Source organism: Scyliorhinus torazame, chromosome 17 (assembly GCF_047496885.1).
Source record: "Scyliorhinus torazame isolate Kashiwa2021f chromosome 17, sScyTor2.1, whole genome shotgun sequence".
Classification (NCBI taxonomy): Eukaryota; Metazoa; Chordata; class Chondrichthyes; order Carcharhiniformes; family Scyliorhinidae; genus Scyliorhinus; species Scyliorhinus torazame.
Window position 1 is genome coordinate 11,441,938 of NC_092723.1, and position 19,822 is coordinate 11,461,759.

Genomic DNA, 19,822 nt, shown 5'->3' on the forward strand with positions numbered 1-19,822 from the left:
ATAGCCATTTAGTGAATCAAAAAAGAAATCTTACAAGCACTTTTAATTTTTAAGAGATAAATATATTTTTTTTCTTAAATTTAGGCTGCCCAATTCATTTTTTCCAATTAAGGGGCAATTTAGCGTGGCCAATCCACCGACCCTGCACATCTTTAGGTTGTGGGGGCGAAACCCACGCAAACACGGGGAGAATGTGCTAACTCCACACGGACAGTGACCCAGAGCCGATTTCAAACCCGCCATGAGGCTGCTATGCTAACCACCGTGCTGCCTGTACCCCTCCAATCTTGCATCGTCTCACTCTATGGCTGGAATTTTCCAGTCATTCCCGTCGGCAGTATCTTCTGGTCCTGCCGACAGAACGCCCCGGTGAGATTTCCCAGCGGCGAGGGGTACGTTCAATGGGAAACCCCGTTGACAACGGCGGGGCCAGAAGACCCTGCCACCGGCCAATGGCGAGACACCTTCTCGCAGCGGATTGCACAGTAAAGCCCACCCTCCAAATATAAATGCATTTGTGAGTTCAAACCTTAAACTTCTGAGTGAAGAATGTGTGAATTTAGAAGTATGTTGGGACAGAGCTGTGACCATTGTTGCTATTTGCTTTTCCAGGAAGAGGGGATTCAATACGTTTGTTTTGCGGCCACATTGTGGAGAGGCTGGTCCTATCCACCATCTCATATCCGGGTTCATGCTTTCTCAGAATATTTCCCATGGTCTTCTGCTCCGAAAGGTATGAACAAATGCACCACCTAAGATTTATCTAAGGTCTTTTGAAAAGATGTGACATTTGAACTAGAAAGCTGGGTTTTATATAAGATACCTTCTCTAAAGTGCAGCCAATGGACTTTTTATAGAAGTTACAAACATAGGTTTCATGTGGTGACATACTCAGTCTGTGCCAAGCATCTTCTCATATGCAAAGGTTGCGTAAAGCAAAGTGTTGGAGCATCCCTATGTTATGCCCCTGCTCAAAACTTGAAAATAGGCTTCTGTTGCTCCTACTAAGTGCCTGGGCCTTTTCATGCATTACAAATTTGTATAGTTGGTTTAAGACCATAAGACATAGGCGCAGAATTAGGCCACTCGGCCCATTGAGTCTGCTCCGCCATTCAATCATGGCTGATATTTTATCATCCCCATTCTCCTGCCTTTTACCCATAACCCCTGATCCCTTATTAATCAAGAACCTATCTATCTCTGTCCTAATGACACTCAGTGAATTGACCTCCATATCCTTCTGCGGCAAAGAGTTCCACAGATTCACCACCCTCTTGCTGAAGAAATTCCTCCTCATCTCTGTTTTAAAGGATCGTCCCTTTAGTCTGAGATGGTGTCCTCTGGTTCTAGTTTTTCCTGCAAGTGGAAACATCCTCTCCACATCCACTCTATCCAGGCCTCGCAGTATCCTGTAAGTTTCAATAAGATCCCCCCCCCCCCCCCCCCTCATCCTTCTAAACTCCAACAAGTATAGACCCAGAGATCTCAACCGTTCCTCGTACGACAAGCTCTTCATTCGTTATAGTGTCTCTGTATTAGGGAAGGCAAAAGTAGCTAAGGCCTTTCAGCCCAGCACTGTAAATTCTACCAGGCAGTGTCTGGATAAGTACAAGATGAAACTCATATGTTGCCCTCTTTTAGAAAACCCGATGATGTTCTGTCCAAGCTCCGTTATTAATCCGGCATCTTGGGTTTTAAATTTGGCCATTTTAGCAAGGTGTCAGCACCCCCAGGAGAGCAGGACTAAGGAGTAGAATAGGTGAACTATTTGCCTTGGATTTATTTCCTCTGGGCTCCTCTCACCCTCTCCTCCCTTATGATGAAACAACGGTGTTTCAACCACTTAGCAAAGTAAAACATGAGCTGATCTTGCACAATGCAATATTAGCAATCCTTTATCTGATATTTTAGTTATTTATTTTAAATGTTCTTCAAAATAAGAAATAGATAAATTTCCTAAAATGTGTTCAACCATTCGTTGTTATTATTACACGGCATACTTTTAACTCAATGTTGATTCATACTTCTGTGTGGGAAAACTAAAAATACACAAATTGCCACTGTTCTGATGAAAGTGACCGTTATTTAGGATAATGATCGGAATTGAGACTTCGAGGATGAGCATTTTCTCTCTCTCTCACTGTAAATAGTATTTTTGGATATTGGCTTAGGTCCACTGCACAAAAACGACTGAAGTTTGCCACTGATTCCCCTTCCTTCAGTCAGACCCGACAAATGGCTGGTTGGGGAATGGAACAATTAGTGATTTTACCATTGAGGCACAGTTTGGGGACCTTTAGTCTTTAACAATCCCCGTGCTTGATGTGCACGTAGGATAATCAGAGTGGAATAGTTTCATTTTCCCATGCTGGCATTCTTCAAGTGATGTGTCATTTGGAAAATGTAAAGTTGAAGATCTCTCTGTGAATTTGATCTCATAATGTTGGCGTGTTCGGAAATGTTCATTGCTCGTGTCTAATTCGCAGGCTCCGGTGCTGCAATATCTGTACTACCTGGATCAGATCGGGATTGCAATGTCCCCCCTGAGCAACAATAGTCTCTTTCTGAGTTATCACAGGAACCCACTGCCAGAGTATCTCTCCCGAGGCCTAATGGTGTCTCTCTCTACTGATGATCCTCTGCAATTCCACTTTACCAAGGTAAGGCAACCAGTTGGGAATAGAGACCACACAATTCTTTCTGCACCGTAGTCGGCAACTAGTTCCTAGCTTTCTTTTTCATCCTTCACAGGATGTGGTCAATACAGGTAAGGCCCAGCGTTTATTGCCCATCCCTAATTGCACATGAGTAGGTGATGGTGAACCGTTGCAGGTCATATTGGTACAGGTACACCCACAGTGCTGTTAGGAAGGGAAGTCTAGGATGTTGACCCAGCGGCAGTGAAGGAACGGCGATATTGTTCCAAGTTCGGATGGTGTGTGACTTGGAGGTGAACTTGTAGGCGGTGGTGTTCCAATGCATCTGGTATCCTTGTCCTTGGTGGGAGAGGTCATGGGTTTGGAAGGTGTTGTTGAAGGAGCCTTGGTGAGTTGCTGCAATGCGTCTGTTACTTGGTACACACGGCTGCTACTGTTCGTTGGGGCCAGAGGGATTGAATGTTGAAGGTGGTGGTCGGTGTGCCAATCCAGTCGGCTGCTTTGTCCTGAATGGTACCAAGCTTCTCCAGTCTTATTGCAGCTGCACATATCCAGGCAAGTGGAGAGTATTCCATCACACTCCAAACTTGAGCCTTGTAGTCGATGGACAGGCTTTGGAGAATCAGGAGGTGAGTTACTCACCGCAGGATGTCCAGCCTCTCATCTGCCCTTGTAGCCACAGTATTTGTATTTCTGAGTTCCGTTTCTGGTCAAAGATGTTCGTAGAGGGGGATTCAGCGATGGTAACGCCACATGTCAAGTGTAAATGGTTAAATACTCACTTGTTGAAGATGGTCATTCCCCGGCACTTGTGTAGCATGAATGTTATTTGCCACTTATCAGCCCCAAGCCTGGATGTTGTCCAGGTCTTTCTGCTGAAAGATACATTGTGTTTTAGTTTCTGAGGCGTTCTGAATGGTGATGGACATTGTGCAATCATCAGCAAATATCCCTATTTCTGATCTTGTGATGGAGGGAAGGTCATTGATGAGGCAGCTGAAGATGGTTGGGCCCAGGACACGTGTCCAAGGACATGCTGCAGTGGTGTCCCGTAACTGAGATTATTGGCCTCCAACATCCACAACCAACTTCCTTTGTGCTAGGTGTGACTCCAACCAGTGGAGAGTTTTCCCCCAATTCTCACTGACTTCAGTTTTGCTAGGGCTCCTTGATTATCATAGAATTTACAGTGCAGAAGGAGGCCATTCGGCCCATCGAGTCTGCACCGGCTCTTGGAAAGAGCACCCTACCCAAGCCCACACCCCCACCCTATCCCCGTAACCCCACCCAACACTAAGGACAATTTTGGACACTAAGGGCAATTTATCATGGCCAATCCACCTAACCTGCACATGTTTGGACTGTGGGAGGAAACCGGAGCACCCGGAGGAAACCCACGCACACACGGGGAGGATGTGCAAACTCCGCACACAGTGACCCAAGCCAGAATCGAACCTGGGACCCTGGAGCTGTGAAGCAATTGTGTATCCACAATGCTACCGTGCTGCCCCTCGTTCAAATGCTGCCTTGATGTCAAGAGCAGTCACTCTCATCTCGCCTCTGGAGTTGAACCCTTTTGTCCACGTTTGAACCAAGGCTGTAATGAGGTCAGGAGCTGAGTGCACCTGGCAGAACACAAACTAAGCATAAAAGAGCAGGTTATTACTGAATAAGTGCCCTCAATAGCACTGTCAACAAAACCCTGCATCACTTTACTGATAACCAAGAATGGACTGATGAGACGGTAATTGGCCGAGTCGGATTCGTTCTGCTTTTAGTGGATAGGATATGGTCGGCATGCAAGTTGTAGCTTTACCAGGTTGACACTATTTTAGGTATGCCTGGTGCTGTTCCTGCAACCTTCATTGAAGCAGGTTTGATTCCCGGGTTGATGGTAATGGTAGAGTGGAGGTTACAGATTGTGGTTGAATACAATTCCCCTGCTGCTGGTGGCGCTTCATGGATCCCCACTTTGAGTTACTAGACCTGTTTAAAATTTATCCCACCTAGCACAGTGGTAGTTCTACACAACACAATGGAGGGTTTCCTCATCCACAAGAAATTTGTAGTGGTCACTCCTACCAGTACTCTCATGGACTATGTCTTTGACAGGTAGATCGGGGAGGCCGACTTCAGGTAGGTTTTCCCTTCTTTATGGTTCCCTCATCACTTGTCGCAGACCCAGACGAGCAGACTATGTCCTTTAGGACTCGGCCAGCTCAACCAATAGTGGTGCTACCAAGCCACTCTTGACGGAGATTGAAGTTCCCTACCCAGAGCATATTCTGTACCCTTGCCACACTTGATGCTTCTGCTAAGTGGTGTTCAACATGAAGGGGAGGGGTGATAGAACATACAGTGCAGAAGGAGGCCATTCGGCCCATCGAGTCTGCACTGACCCACTTAAGCCCTCACTGCCACCCTATCCCCGTAACCCAATAACCCCTCCTAACCTTTTTTCGTCACTACGGGCAATTTAGCATGGCCAATCCACCTAACCTGCACATCTTTGGACTGTGGGAGGAAACCGGAGCACCTGGAGGAAACCCACGCAGACACGGGGAGAACGTGCAGACTCCGCACAGACAGTGACCCAGCAGGGAATCGAACCTGGGACCCTGGCGCTGTGAAGCCACAGTGCTAATCACTTGTACTACCGTGATGCGGGGGTGGTAATCAGCACGGGCTTTCCTTGCCCATGTTTGATCTGATGCCATGCAATTTCGTGATTCCAGAATCAACTCTTAGGGACTCGCAGAGCAGCTCCCTCTTGACTGTATCCCACTGTGCCTCCACCTCTGGTGTGACTGTCCTGCCAGTGGGACAAGAACATGCCCAGATTTCATTAATTAAACAATGGCGAATGCTTTTTTTTGGTCATTGTTAACTGAGACTAGCTTTTAATTCCAGATTTTATTCTTTGAATTTAAATTCCTCCAGCTGCAGTGGTGGGCTTTGAACTTTGTCCCCAGAGCATTAACCTGGGCCTCTGGCTGACTATTGGTACTATTCCACTGTCTCCACAAATTGACTACACCCAAATGATCATGGTTGTTAACATTAAAGAAATGTCAGGGTTAAAAGTTATAATTAAAAACATGAGACCGGTCACAAAGCCGTTTAAAGCCTTGGAGATGTGTCTATTTTTAAACACCTGAAATCTGGGAAAATAGGTCATGCATTTACCCCAAATGAATGAGATTTGACTGACCTGTCATGTTGGTTTCCACCAACTCCTGATCAGAAGCTCTAAGTGAGTTGCGTAGGTTTGGAATTGTTGAGTGTTTTTAGTTTAGATTTACAGCTTTTAAGGCCTGTTTACATTACAGACTATTGTCACTGAGAAACTTCAATTTAGTTTCACCAATTTCCACTGTAAATATTTGGAATTAAACCAAGTCAGCTTAAATCCAGTTTTAGAAAATTACTTTGCTTGTATTTGATTCAAGGTTTATTTAATGTCTATATGCACTACAAATTGACCCAGTATAAGTGACCCAAAATCTCAGTCATACAGTAAGTCACTCTGGATGTAAATCCTGAAATTCAACATTGCATACATGTGCATAGTAATTGTACCTCGAACCAGCCCTGAGGTAGTGCAAGTAGAACAACTTAAAGAATTTGTGCCCTCTGTAATTGGTCTTCAATTCTGACGTTTGGGCTACAGGAGTCACTTTTAGAAATACAAGTATAGACGGTTGACACATGGTCCCTTCTTGGTGATTTTAATCTGTTTGTAGATTTGAAATGTGCTGTGCTACTTCTAATCGTAATCTTTTCATGTTTTCCTCAGGAGCCATTAATGGAAGAGTACAGCATTGCTGCCCAAGTATGGAAGCTGAGCTCCTGTGACATGTGCGAGCTGGCACGGAACAGTGTATTAATGAGCGGTTTCTCTCACGAGGTGACTGGCATAGTCTGCTGGGTTCAATTAGTTAGGATTTTGTGGAAGCACTTCAGCTATGCTGATTCAGGTGTCAGACATGGCTTGGTAGGAGCACTCTTTCCCCCTTTGAGTCAGAAGCTTGCATAAAATCTAGGCCAACACATCAATGCAGTAGTGAGATGGAAGGTGCAAAAGACGACTGAAGTTAAGAGAACAGAGACCAAGGTATTGTTCATGAAAATTCAAGGGAAAACAAAGTGCTGGGAGTGAAAGAGACAGCTGCAATAACCAGAGCTAAAGTGGGAAAGCAGACTCCAGAGGTAAATCAAAATTGTGATGCCATTTTAATAGAGTCTGAGAAGAGGAGCAGAAGAGTTCTTCCCCAATGCCCTGGCCTGTATCTAACCCTGAGCCAACAGCTCTAAAGCGGATTATGTAAGCAGCATGTTACAATTCCAGTTGATGTTGATGTCTCATCTGAATCCGCCAGATGATTGTCACATGAGAGTTTCCAAACACCACCTCCAAAATGCATCCTTTGAAATCTTCTTTCACAATAATGCAGTTTGTAATCCAAAATCCAATCCAGGTTTTCCGAATGACCCGTTTAAACAGTGGTTAGCGCTGCTGCCTCACAGCTCCGAGGAGCCGAGTTCAATCCTAGCTCTGGGCGACTGTCCATGTGGAATTTGCATATTCTCCCCGTGTCTGCGTGGGTCTCGCCCCACAACCCAAAGATGCAGAGTATGTGTATTGGCAACGCTAAATTGCCCCTTAATTGGAAACAATTAATTGGGTACTCTAAATTTTTTTTTTTTTAATGACTCTTTTAAACAAAGCTTCCCCTCCACTTTGAACAATGAATCCAGTATCCAGGTTTTACCTCGTCCCCTTTAGGATTTCTAAGCCTTGTCTGCTGTACAAACTGTTCACAATTGCTTGTGTTATCAATTCTCGGACTCTATTAAAATAGCATCACAATTTTGATTTACCTCTGGAGTCTGCTTTCCCACTTTAGCTCTGGTTACTGCAGCTGTCTCTTTCACTTACAACACTTTGTTTTCCCTTCAATTTTCATGAACAATACCTTGGTCTCTGTTCTCTTAACTTCAGTCGTCTTAAGATATCCTTTCGGTCCCAATTGCCTGGTTTTCTGGACTGCATCTCGTTCTTTGGGATCTGCCTCTTTGCTGCTTTCTTGTCTTGCCCAGCGTCTGGCAGAGTTGAAAGACACTCACTCCCCGGTGTCTTGTCTCAAACTGCAATATAACCAGCTAAAACTAAATTCAAAAGAAATCGCTCCAAGCGCAATAGAAACTCAGTTAGAATTGAAACCAACCCCGCACATACAAACCCCTTTGTCCAGCATGAACCTAACTGTAGGTGTTACCCTTTCCAGGCACAGAAACATTAAATTAAACCCACTTTAAGAGTATACCTTATTTCTAATACTTCTCAAAACAAATATAAAATCCCGTAAAACTTCCTTTGTTTATTGGCTGTAAAATTCCATGGGATGTTGTGAGCTTGTGAAAGGCACTACATAAATACATGTTCTTTAATCCGCTATATTTTACATCGGGAGGACTTGGGGGTGCAGTCCATAGGTGGCGCTGGTGTTGGTGCAATGATGCCTTGTTGGCTGGTCTACAAAGAGTTGTGGAGAGAAGAACAGCTAAGGAAACATGGTGGCTGGATGGAGACAGCGATTTGGGAGAAGATAACTTCCTTACAATTTCCTTGCATGTCAGGGATGGAATTTTGTGGAGACCCTAACAAACGGATGAGAGGATGGGGGATAGAAATAACTAATCACGTTTTTGGTTTGCTGCTCTGGGAAAAATCATCCTCTGCATTTAATTGCAGAACTGAATGTTATAGTTCTGGGATTTTGACCAAATATTGTTGGAATTGTTGAAAGAACCTTGTAATTAAGACCTTTTAATTAAGGTGAGAACACCTCTGTTTGAAAGTAAGGAATTAATTTGGGTTAACAATCAATAAATTCCCAGATTTTTGTCTAAAAACTTCCAACTGCTGGGATTCTGAAATAGAAATACAACGTTAGTCATCGTCTATGAAGATAATTCACTGGGCACCTGCCTTTTTATTCAGAAGCTGGAGGAAGTGCTCCACATTTCTGGCTTTTCCTGTCTATAAAGGGTATGCACACGCTGCTTTACATTAGCTATTAAACTGCACTTGGTGATTAGACACTGGAAACAGAATGATCATTACCCCCAAGAACTGGAGCTGTCGCTTGTTTCATAAACCAGACCATTGAATTAAATAGTGGTCTGGTCCTCCAGTTCCCTCGAGTGCTCCTGCCATCCCACAAGAGGTTTAGGACTGCAATATTCCTCTTGTCCCAGACAATGTTTTAAATATTTTCAGATTCCGACACGGTTCACTTACCTGCTTGAAGTGGGGGAGGGGTGGTGGGATTGGAGACGTGGGGAGCACCGAGCAGATCCCAGGTGAACTGGAGAGAAGTGTTCCATATGTTTGTTATTGTAATGCTGACTTTCAGGACTTCTGGAGCATCTGTCCCTCTTGTCCTAGTTGTCATCTATACAGGCAGGTGTGATAAGGCTTATATGGGGAGTCACAATAGAGATAAAATACTCCATTTCACCCTTTAATCTAACTCGGGTTATTTTAAAATACAATATATATATCTTCGCATTCTAAAGAGCTAATCCATATATAGACAGCACACCGTTATCTTAGACATTCCTCCCGCTGATCTTTTTGCATCTCGTAACCCACCTACAAAGTGACTGCTGGAGTTGTTCCTTTAGTGCATTGTTCAGTGCAGCCTAATAATTGGGTGTTAAATTCGTACTAATTTACCTTCTTTGATAACATGGATCTGTTGACTGCTGTTCCTATCTTCAGTTTATTTACCTCTGTTTTAAATGGCAGCTGTCTTCTGAATTCATTTTATAATTTTCTCAGGAAGTAATTCAATGCTTCAAGGAAACTCCCAGTTGATAATAGCTTCCTGCAGGAAACTGTTCAATTCTCAAAGTCCTGTTTGTTTAGGCTATGTATGTTTCCTTTAAGGTAGAGAAAAATGCAATAAATTGGAAAGTAAAAATGCGCATTTGAGAAACCTTGAATGAATTAATATTTCTTCCCTACATCACTTTTTTTTAAAGTTAAGCAGAGCGGCCGAAAACCTGGAGGGAACGGAAGCGAGGCGTCATCCTTTTTGTTGAGACCATTATTCTTTCTCTAATAACAATCTCTGGTCCTGAGCTAGAAGGCCACACACTACTCGGCTCCCAGTAAATGCGAAGAATAATTAAAATATCCTGTCCAAGATGCAATTCACGGATATATATCAGCTGGTGCTCGGGACGATAACCTCACTGCTCGTGTGTCTTCAGCACAGCACCATGGGATCACTTACGACAGAGTGAGAGGGTGGACTTGTGACTGGATTCAAACCCAAAATGCTGCCACAATGACTTTTTCATTAAAGTTGTTGGCTGCATTTAGAATTCCTGTTGACCACGAGGAAGGCTAGGGAGGTATTTACGAAACAAAGTCCTTCAACTAAAACTTAACCACCAATTCTTTCGAGGCCTGAGCAGGAGAGCAGTGTGATCCTGACAGGAAACAAGAAGGACCCGGAAATCAGGTGCGGAGAGCGGACGCACAAACACCGCCACCCTTAACTCCGTGACCCTTCTGTCACCTGTCGCCGACCCACCTACAAGTCGCAACCCGGGTTCATGACCCTTTGTGTGAAGTAATTCCTCCTCATTTCTGCTTTAAATCTGCCACCCCTTAGCCTAAAACTATGGCCTCTCGTTCTAAATATCCAACAAGGGGAAACGTCCGCACTCCATGTACACTGTCAATCACCTTTAGCACCTTATAACCTCAATTGTATCTCTGACTCCAGATCAATCTCTCTACAGAAGACAAATCCTTCATGCCTGGAATCAATCTAGTGAACCTTCTGTTGCATTTACATTCTTCCTCAAGTAAGGGGACCAAAACTGCGCGCAGTGCTCCAGATGGGGTCTCACCAATGCCCTATACAGTTGCAAAAGCACTTCCCTATTTTTATCCTCTATTCCATTAGACATGAATACCAAATTTCCATTTGTCTTCCTTATTACCTGCTGCACCTGCATACTAACTTTCTGCACGAGGACGCCCAGATTCCTCTGCGCCAAAGCATTTTGAAGTTTTTCTCCATTTAGATAATAGGTTGCCTTTTTATTCCTCCGACCAAAATAGATAACCTCGCACTTATTCACGTTAAATTCCACCTACCATATTTTGGCCCACTCACCTAACCTATCCATATCCATTTGTAAATTACATATTTCCTCACTGCAACTTGCTTTCCCACCTATTTTAGTGTCATCTGCACATTTTGGTTACAGTACATTCTATCCCTGCATCCAAGTCATCAATATAGATTATAAATAGTAGGGCCCGAGGACTGAGCCCAGTCGCACACCACTCATTGCATCCTACCAATCAGAAAAATACCCATTTATCCCCACTCTGTATTTTGTTAGTAAGCCAATCCTCTATCCAAACTCAGCCCCGTGAGACTTTACCATTTTAGTCGTACTGAGAATTAAACCACTAACTAGAGCAATTCTTTGGTTTGTTTTACTTCAACTCTTCACTTTCTGTAGACTTGGTAAATTCATGTTCTTGTCTTCTGTAATATGCCTTGTAGGAACTGCTGCTCAGCTTTATTGTTCAGTACTTCATGTGCCAGCTTGGAGCACTTGTGGGGTAAATAATCTATGTTTTTGTTATTCTTTCCTGGGATATGGGTGTCGCTGGAAAGGCATTTGTTGTCCGTCCCTAAATGCCTTTGAACTGAGTGGCTCTACTTCAGAGTCGACCACATTACAGTGGGTCTGGAGTCACATGTAAGCCAGACTGGGTAACGATGGCAGATTTCCTGCTCTAAAAGACATTGATGAACCAGATGGGTTTTTACAACAATCGATGCAGTTTCATGGTCACCATTATTGAGACTACCTTTCAATTCCAGATTTATTAATTGGTATGTTAAATTCCACCAGTCATGGTGGGATTTGAACCCATGTCCCCTGGGTATTTGCCTGGTTCTCTGGATTACTAGTCTAGTGACTCTACCACTACACCACTGTCTGCCCCTGATGTCTGTGACTTAGAAAGATTGAGAGGGCTGCTTCAAATGCAGGGCCAACACAGTCGGAATCGGATCAATAACATTTCCTTTCTGCAGCATTTGGTTTCAAGATCCCAAGATCGTATCCGCCAAGTAAACACTTTTTTTTAAATGACCTGTTAATTCCCAATCCTTTCCCCATGCGGCATACTTTTCAATGAAGTTCCACCTGTAAATATTGGGCACAGTAGCAAGATTGAAATGACAATCTAACATCAGATGGCTGTACTAACGTCTTATCATCTATGTCGTCTGAGCCCTGTAATTAGATTGTGCCCCTAGTGGTTTGTCTTTGGTATTTTTCCCAGTAATCATCAAACTGTATAGGACCATTCCAGAGCTTTAAAATGCACAAAGTAAGGGAGTCTAAACAAGCGTGTCGATGAGTTTTCCAGCTCTTGCCCAGGCATTTTGGGTACAAGATGTAGGAAGTGAGATACTCCACCTCTAGTTTTAAAACTATCCTGTTTTATGTCAGCTGATCGTGGAGTGAGATGGATGGCAGATGTAAAGAACTCTATTGCCATACAATCCATCCTATCTAGTCAGGAAATTCACTCACTCATTTAGCAAAGGGTGTTTTTTTTAATGCAAACCTCCTCAATTAGTGCCTCCAGCTCAGAAAATTCAACTAAGTGGCAGCAGGAGGGAGGAATAGAACTTCTTTTTATGGATCAGAAAATTTGTTTTTTGGTGCCTGATTTTACTTTAGATATTTTCGCAGAGCAAAACCATTATTCTGACGATTGCCTTCCCAAATAACCATTTTCTGAAAACTGTTGTCTCTTTTTTTTTTAAATTTAGCGTACCCAATTCTTTTTTCTCCTATTAGGGGCCAATTTAGTGTGGCTAATCCACCTACCCTGCACATCTTTTTGGGTTGTGGGGGTGAGATCCACGCAGACACGGGAGAACGTGCAAACTCCACATGGCCAGTGACCCGGGGCCGGGATCAAACTCTTGAAGTTGTCTTTTAAAGTTGATGTGGATCTGACCAAAGTTGCAGGCATGAGAATTAAGCCCAAGTGATCATTAGCACCTATTATCAAAAGCTCTGTGACATGTTCTGTTCCTACAAAATAATCGCATTCTTTCTCACTGTGTTAAAACTGGTTGCAACATTTTCTATTGTGCATATCTCAGACTTGAAATTTACAGGAAAACAGTGGATGTTTGGTTTGTAAAGAACTGATAATTACTGAGAAACATTGCAAGATTTCCAAAAATATTTGACTGCAAGATTCAGCGTTCGAGGAACAAAATTGCTTTTATTGCTTCCGCTTTTTTTTTTTAAGTGGTTCAAAAATGGAATGCTTATTATGACTGTTTGGGTGGAATTGACTATTTTTGCTGATCGCAATTGTGGCTGAAATTGCAGCTTTAAAAAGACCAGCTTCAAATGTGCCTACGGGCTCGATTTACATGGTTTATCCCAATATGGTGCGCAATTCTCCCATCGGGAGACTAAGTCCCGACGCCGGAGTGAAAACCGGAGTGTTTCACTCCGGCGTCGGAGGCCGTTCCCAGCCCCCTATTCTCCCGCCCCCAGGGGACTAGGAGCGGCGCCGCGTCATTTATGCGCGCCGCGTAAATGACGTCACCCGCGCATGTGCGGTTGCCATCCTCCCCACGGCCGCCCCGCAAGAAGATGTCGGATGGATCTTGCGGGGCAGCAGAGGAAAGGAGGTCCTCCTTCAGAGAGGCCGGCCTGCCGATCGGTGGGTACCGATCGCGGGCCAGACCCCTTTTGAGCCCCCACAGGGCCCCCCCCCAGCGTTCCCACTCTGTTCCCGCCGGCAGCGACCAGGTGTGGCCGGCGCCGGCGGGAACCTGTCGTATTGGGCAGGCCGCTCGGCCCATGCGGGCCGGAGAATTGCCACTCGCCCATTACCAACGGCTAGCGGCGATTCTCCCAGCGGCCAGCCATGATTCGCCCTGTGCCGTTTTTGGGGGGGGGGGGGGGGGGGAGAATTGCGTGCGGGCGTCGAGACAGCGTGGCGGGACTCGCGCGACGCCTGGGCGATTCTTCCACCCGGCGTGGCGGGGGGGAGAATTCCACCCATGGTGTTTGATTGATATGAACATTCAAATTTGCAGTTTTTATTTTGTTTTAACAGTCTAAAAAAATAACCACAGCTGTAAGACAATGTGGACTTAATAAGTCAAATCTTGGATTATTGAGTAAGGTAACAAAGGGCCATATAGTATTGCCTGTTTAAATAATTATTTTCTTTACCCCCTTGAAATACTTCAGCCAGGGCGGCACAGTGGTTAGCACTGCTGCCTCCCAATGCCAAGGACCCGGGTTCGATCCCGGACCCAGATCACTGTCCGTGTAGAGTTTGCACATTCTCCCCATGTCTGTGTTGGTCTCGCCCCCACAACCCAAAGATGTGCAAGCTAGGTGGATTGGCCGCGCTAAATTGGCCCTTAATTGGAAATTTTAAAAAAAAAAGAAATTATCCAAAAATATGATTGGTATAGGATAGGAAATGTTTGGATATTCAAGGGACCTTTTGGTGGGAGGCAGTTTCTTACAGTGCTCAGGCCCATCACTGTACCGCCTTTGGAAACATACCAATCTCAACCACAGAATGAACCCTAGGTGGTTTACTCAGGTGGGAGCCGGCTCAAACAAAATACAGTTCCACAAGGTGGCAGCAGCTTAACCCAAATGACCATGCTTCTTGTGTGAATGCAGATGATGGGTGGAATTTAATGAGCGCAGCGGGGGTCTTATCCACCAGTTGGAGAACAGTGGAGAACCCCATGCTTCTGTGCAGGAGGCTCAACGCGAGGCAATCGGGCACATAACTAAATGATACTAAATGAATATTTTTCGTCAGTATTCACTCAGGAAAAAGATAATGTTGTGGAGGAGAATGCTGAGACCCAGGCTATTAGAATAGATGGCATTGAGTTACGTAGGGAAGAGGTGTTGGCAATTCTGGACAGGCTGAAAATAGATAAGTCCCCGGGTCCTGATGGGATTTATCCTAGGATTCTCTGGGAAGCCAGGGAAAAGATTGCTGAGCCTTTGGCTTTGATTTTTATGTCATCATTGGCTACAGGAATAGTGCCAGAGGACTGGAGGATAGCAAATGTGGTCCCTTTGGTCAAAAAGGGGAGCAGAGACAACCCCGGCAACTATAGACCGGTGAGCCTCACGTCTGTAGTGGGTAAAGTCTTGGAGGGGATTATAAGAGACAAGATTTATAATCATCTAGATAGGAATAATATGATCAGGGATAGTCAGCATGGCTTTGTGAAGGGTAGGTCATGCCTCACAAACCTTATCGAGTTCTTTGAGAAGGTGACTGAACAGGTAGACGAGGGTAGAGCAGTTGATGTGGTGTATATGGATTTCAGTAAAGCGTTTGATAAGGTTCCCCACGGTAGGCTATTGCAGAAAATACGGAGGCTGGGGATTTCAGGGTGATTTAGAGATGTGGATCAGGAATTGGCTAGCTGAAAGAAGACATAGGGTGGTGGTTGATGGGAAATGTTCAGAATGGAGTTCAGTTACAAGTGGCGTACCACAAGGATCTGTTCTGGGGCCGTTGCTGTTTGTCATTTTTATCAATGACCTAGAGGAAGGCGCAGAAGGGTGGGTGAGTAGATTTGCAGACGATACTAAAGTCGGTGGTGTTGTCGACAGTGTGGAAGGATGTAGCAGGTTACAGAGGGATATAGAAAAGCTGCAGAGCTGGGCTGAGAGGTGGCAAATGGAGTTTAATGTAGAGAAGTGTGAGGTGATTCACTTTGGAAGGAATAACAGGAATGCGGAATATTTGGCTAATGGTAAAGTTCTTGGCAGTGTGGATGAGCAGAGGGATCTAGGTGTCCATGTACATAGATCCCTGAAAGTTGCCACCCAGGTTGATAGGGTTGTGAAGAAGGCCTATGGAGTGTTGGCCTTTATTGGTAGAGGGATTGAGTTCCGGAGTCAGGAGGTCATGTTGCAGCTGTACAAAACTCTGGTACGGCCGCATTTGGAGTATTGCGTACAGTTCGGGTCACCGCATTATAGGAAGGACGTGGAGGCTTTGGAGCGGGTGCAGAGGAGATTTACCAGGATGTTGCCTGGTATGGGGGGAAAATCTTATGAGGAAAGGCTGATGGACTTGAGGTTGTTTTCGTTGGAGAGAAGAAGGTTAAGAGGAGACTTAATAGAGGCATACAAAATGATCAGGGGGTTAGATAGGGTGGACAGTGAGAGCCTTCTCCCGCGGATGGAAATGGCTGGCACGAGGGGACATAGCTTTAAACTGAGGGGTAATAGATATAGGACAGAGGTCAGAGGTAGGTTCTTTACGCAAAGAGTAGTGAGGCCGCGGAATGCCCTACCTGCAACAGTAGTGAACTCGCCAACATTGAGGGCATTTAAAAGTTTATTGGATAAACATATGGATGATAATGGCATAGTGTAGGTTAGATGGCTTTTGTTTCGGTGCAACATCGTGGGCCGAAGGGCCTGTACTGCGCTGTATCGTTCTATGTTCTATAACCTGTATAGTGCTGGGCCTCCAGGCCCCAGAAGGGTGGAAATCCCACCTCTGCTACAGAGAATAGTGCCCACCGACAGCATTACGCTTGGGCCTGAGGAGGAACCAACCATGGATCACCAGGCAGAGAGGAGTATGGGCAGGGTGGGGAACACCAGTTTAGAGGAGTAGGGTGACGTTTGTCAGCAAGAGCAAAGCAATGGCACCCTGAGGGGTTCCCCCTTCCTGTGGTTGGGTTCCTTATTTGGACACACGGAGGGACTTCCCGGTCATTCTCGCCAGCAGAATCTTCTGGTCCCGCCGATGGTGAACCCCTGCTGCGGGATTCCCGGCAGTGGGAGGTGGAATCAATGGAAGTTCCCATTGACAGCGACGGGACCAGAAGATCCCACCAACGGCAGGCCACCTTCCATCGCTGAGAAACATGCCAGGTGGGAAAAAAAACTATATCATATGTGATCAAGAGATCCCCCACTTGTCGACCACGGCAGGAAAGCCCGACGAGGGTTATTGGGCAGCTTTCCCGAATGGCAAGAACCCCCCCTGCCACTGATTGAATAGCAGCGATGATCAGATGAGGTTCTTGAGTGGCCTCCAAGCAGGAATGTTCCCCTCCAATAAATAATAATGACAATAAACAAATCCAATCCCTCCACCCATCCCATCCTGAGCTTGATTGGGGAAGTCGGGATGATAACTAGGTCCTCATCCCATACCCTCCCGTCTGATCAGAGGACCCCCCCCCACATTCCGAATTCATCTCATTGGTTTGGGGGCTAGGGCATTAAATTCAGTCCAGTGAGCGGGGTATTGAACTCTAGCGATTGTGACAGCTGAACACTGACCCAATATCAAGAGTGCAATCTGCACTGGATAATTTTCATAGACGAGAATCTATTTTGTGTGATTTTTCTTCCCGACCAAGATACATGCCAATCTAAATGACCTTACTACTATTCCAGCTGAGATCAAGTAATCCTGGCCAAACCATAGCTTAATTCCAGTCTGTAAAGCAGGTTTATTAATGATTCAAATTGTGTAAATTAGCTGTTTTCATTTCTCTTTACAGAACTCCTTTCTTTAAAAGAACGTCTGTGCTTTTTTTCACATTTCAGGTGAAGGGTTACTGGTTGGGACCACACTATCAAAAGGAGAGCATTGAGGGCAACGATATCCGTCGCACTAATGTTCCGGATATTCGGGTTGGCTACCGCCATGAAACGCTGTGTGAAGAGCTGAACTTGATTACACAGGCATTGATCACGGCGGAACAACTGGAGAATAATTCCATAAACATGACGCCAGTATCTGAATCACGATAAGCTGCTTTTACATTAAGTGAATGAAAGCCTTCACATGAAAGGCCAGAGCTGTTAAAACCATTGCAAACTGGACACCTGTAGAATGCTAGAGCATCTGGCAGTGTTACTATATCTTGTCAATGCACATTATTACTACGTCTGAAATGGAAAAAAAGTTGAAAACCTTTACCGTTGGCTTACACACAACAGATTTTATCTTTCATTGTACTTGTTTTACAATAATGTCCGAATTATTTAAGTCTAGTTGCCTGTTCTTTTTGCTGACTTTTTAGCCTGAATGTCAGATTTGTCCAGGGTGACGAAGTAACAGGATTTTTATCCTGTGACTGTGCCCAATCATTTCTTCCCAAAAGTTCTAACTCCCCGCATTCTACGAGGTGCTACGGCTGTACAGGAAAACTTGCCTTAGCAGCCCCCTATCTTACTGACCGTTAAAATTCAGGCACTGTTTCAATTATTCCGTTGTTGCATTTTTAAAAAGGGACATGCCAGGCAGTTAGCTGGAAGTTGATTAGCTGATAAAAGTTCAGTGAACATCAAAATTGTATAGGTTGTTAATGAATAGGGAGTGCAAATGAGCACTCTTCGCAATCCTTTTATTTTCTTCTGCCTGATAGTAATTTCAGGCGCAGTGTTAGTGCACTTGTGTCTAAGCCAGAAGGTAGTGGGTTCAAATGACGCTCCAGGACTTAAGAGCACATTATTTAGAATGGCCCATTGATGCAGGACTGAAGGAACGCTGCATTGTCAGAGGTGCCATTTTTCAGATGAAAAGTTTAAACTGATTTTAATTTCTGTTCTTTAACAGCTGCGCATAAAAGAAGGGCAGGGTAGTTAATTAACATTTAACCCTCACCTAACTTCACCAAAAAGAGATTAACTGATAATTTATGATGTGGAGATGCCGGCGTTGGACTGGGGTGAGCACAGTACGAAGTCTTACAGCACCAGGTTAAAGTCCAACAGGTTTGTTTCGATGTCACTAGCTTTCGGAGCGCTGCTCCTTCCTCAGGTGAATGAAGAGCAGCGCTCCGAAAGCTAGTGACATCGAAACAAACCTGTTGGACTTTAACCTGGTGTTGTAAGACTTCGTACTGATAATTTATCTCATTGAACATGGCAAGATTCCACAACAAAAAAAATTTGCCGATTGCATTTGCCGACAAAATGACAGTGATTAAACTTCAGAAATAATCTATAAACTACAAAGCAGTTGGACATCCTGAGGACTTGGAAGCATTGTACTTGGGTACTTGGAATTTAACCTCCTTGAAGCCTCGCCCCCTCATGGCTCACCAATAAAAAAGTTCTAAATTTGATTTGTTAATTCTGAGTGGATAAAAATAGCTAAACAGGGGCTAAATTAATGTGGAGCTGGTCAACCTGTGGCCTCATGTATCCATTACCTTAATATATTCCAAGTACTCTAAACCCTTAGAGTCCTAGATCGATTGTCCTGAATATATTGCATGTGATAGTATTCACAGAATTAGGTGATTAGCAGTATTTTGTTAAATAATGCACCTTATATAAAACAACATTGAGCCCAATTTTATATGTTCATTCATTCATTTGTGTATTAAGTCCAGCAATCTGTAGGCTGTTTTAAATCGGCTAGAAATTTGCCTACTGTTTGCCTAGCCTTTGATTAAAGTGCTGTTTGTATCTTTATTCAGCATTTGAGCCTAGTATTCTGCTTCCTGATAGCCTTGCCAAGGCAAATGCTATCAACTTAATTCCAGGAGATGTAGGTATATTTGCACACCGTTAGCTTAACATCTTTGTTGCTCATGCAGTTGACAATTATTAGCTGAAGCATGAGGACACGGCAGCTGAGAAATCAGTCTTATTGCTGCATGGTAAAACACTGCCATCACACCTCTGTAATTTCCTGTTTAATGCTGATGTGCACATTATGTTTAATGATCCCATATCTACTTGCAGTACCTCAGAATGCATATCATGACCATGTTCCATTTGGCAGTGGAAAGGTGCATCCTTGATGCCAAAAGAACACCCTTTGTAAAAGTCGCTTGTGGCCTTGTTTGGATGGTAAATTTGTTCCGACAATTGTGAAAATGAAGCTCGGACAGCAATTGTGCATGGGAATGATGTCCCTGTTTGCTGTGCAACTCTCTGGTGTTAGAGGGCTAATTGCTTAAAGTCTGGAGGCAGTAATCTTTCAGGAGGAATATCCTGTTTTTCTAGCAGTGGACCAACCCTGGTCTAATTTCAATTTGCTTTCAAATCTAGCTGTT

General features: G+C 44.4%; 1 protein-coding gene across 3 annotated transcripts in view; it reads left to right on the forward strand.

Moving 5' to 3' along the window:
- The window catches only part of LOC140393712 (AMP deaminase 2-like), a 160,999-nt gene extending 142,940 nt beyond the window's left edge, over positions 1–18,059 (forward strand). For all 3 annotated transcript variants that reach the window (XM_072480025.1, XM_072480023.1, XM_072480026.1), the window contains exons 15-18: positions 613–733; positions 2,487–2,660; positions 6,454–6,564; positions 17,358–18,059. In XM_072480025.1, the coding sequence (XP_072336126.1) occupies positions 613–733; positions 2,487–2,660; positions 6,454–6,564; positions 17,358–17,564 (613 nt within the window). In that variant the 3' untranslated portion in view covers positions 17,565–18,059. The remainder of the gene's footprint in view (positions 1–612; positions 734–2,486; positions 2,661–6,453; positions 6,565–17,357) is intronic.
- The last annotated feature ends 1,763 nt before the right edge of the window (positions 18,060–19,822 follow it).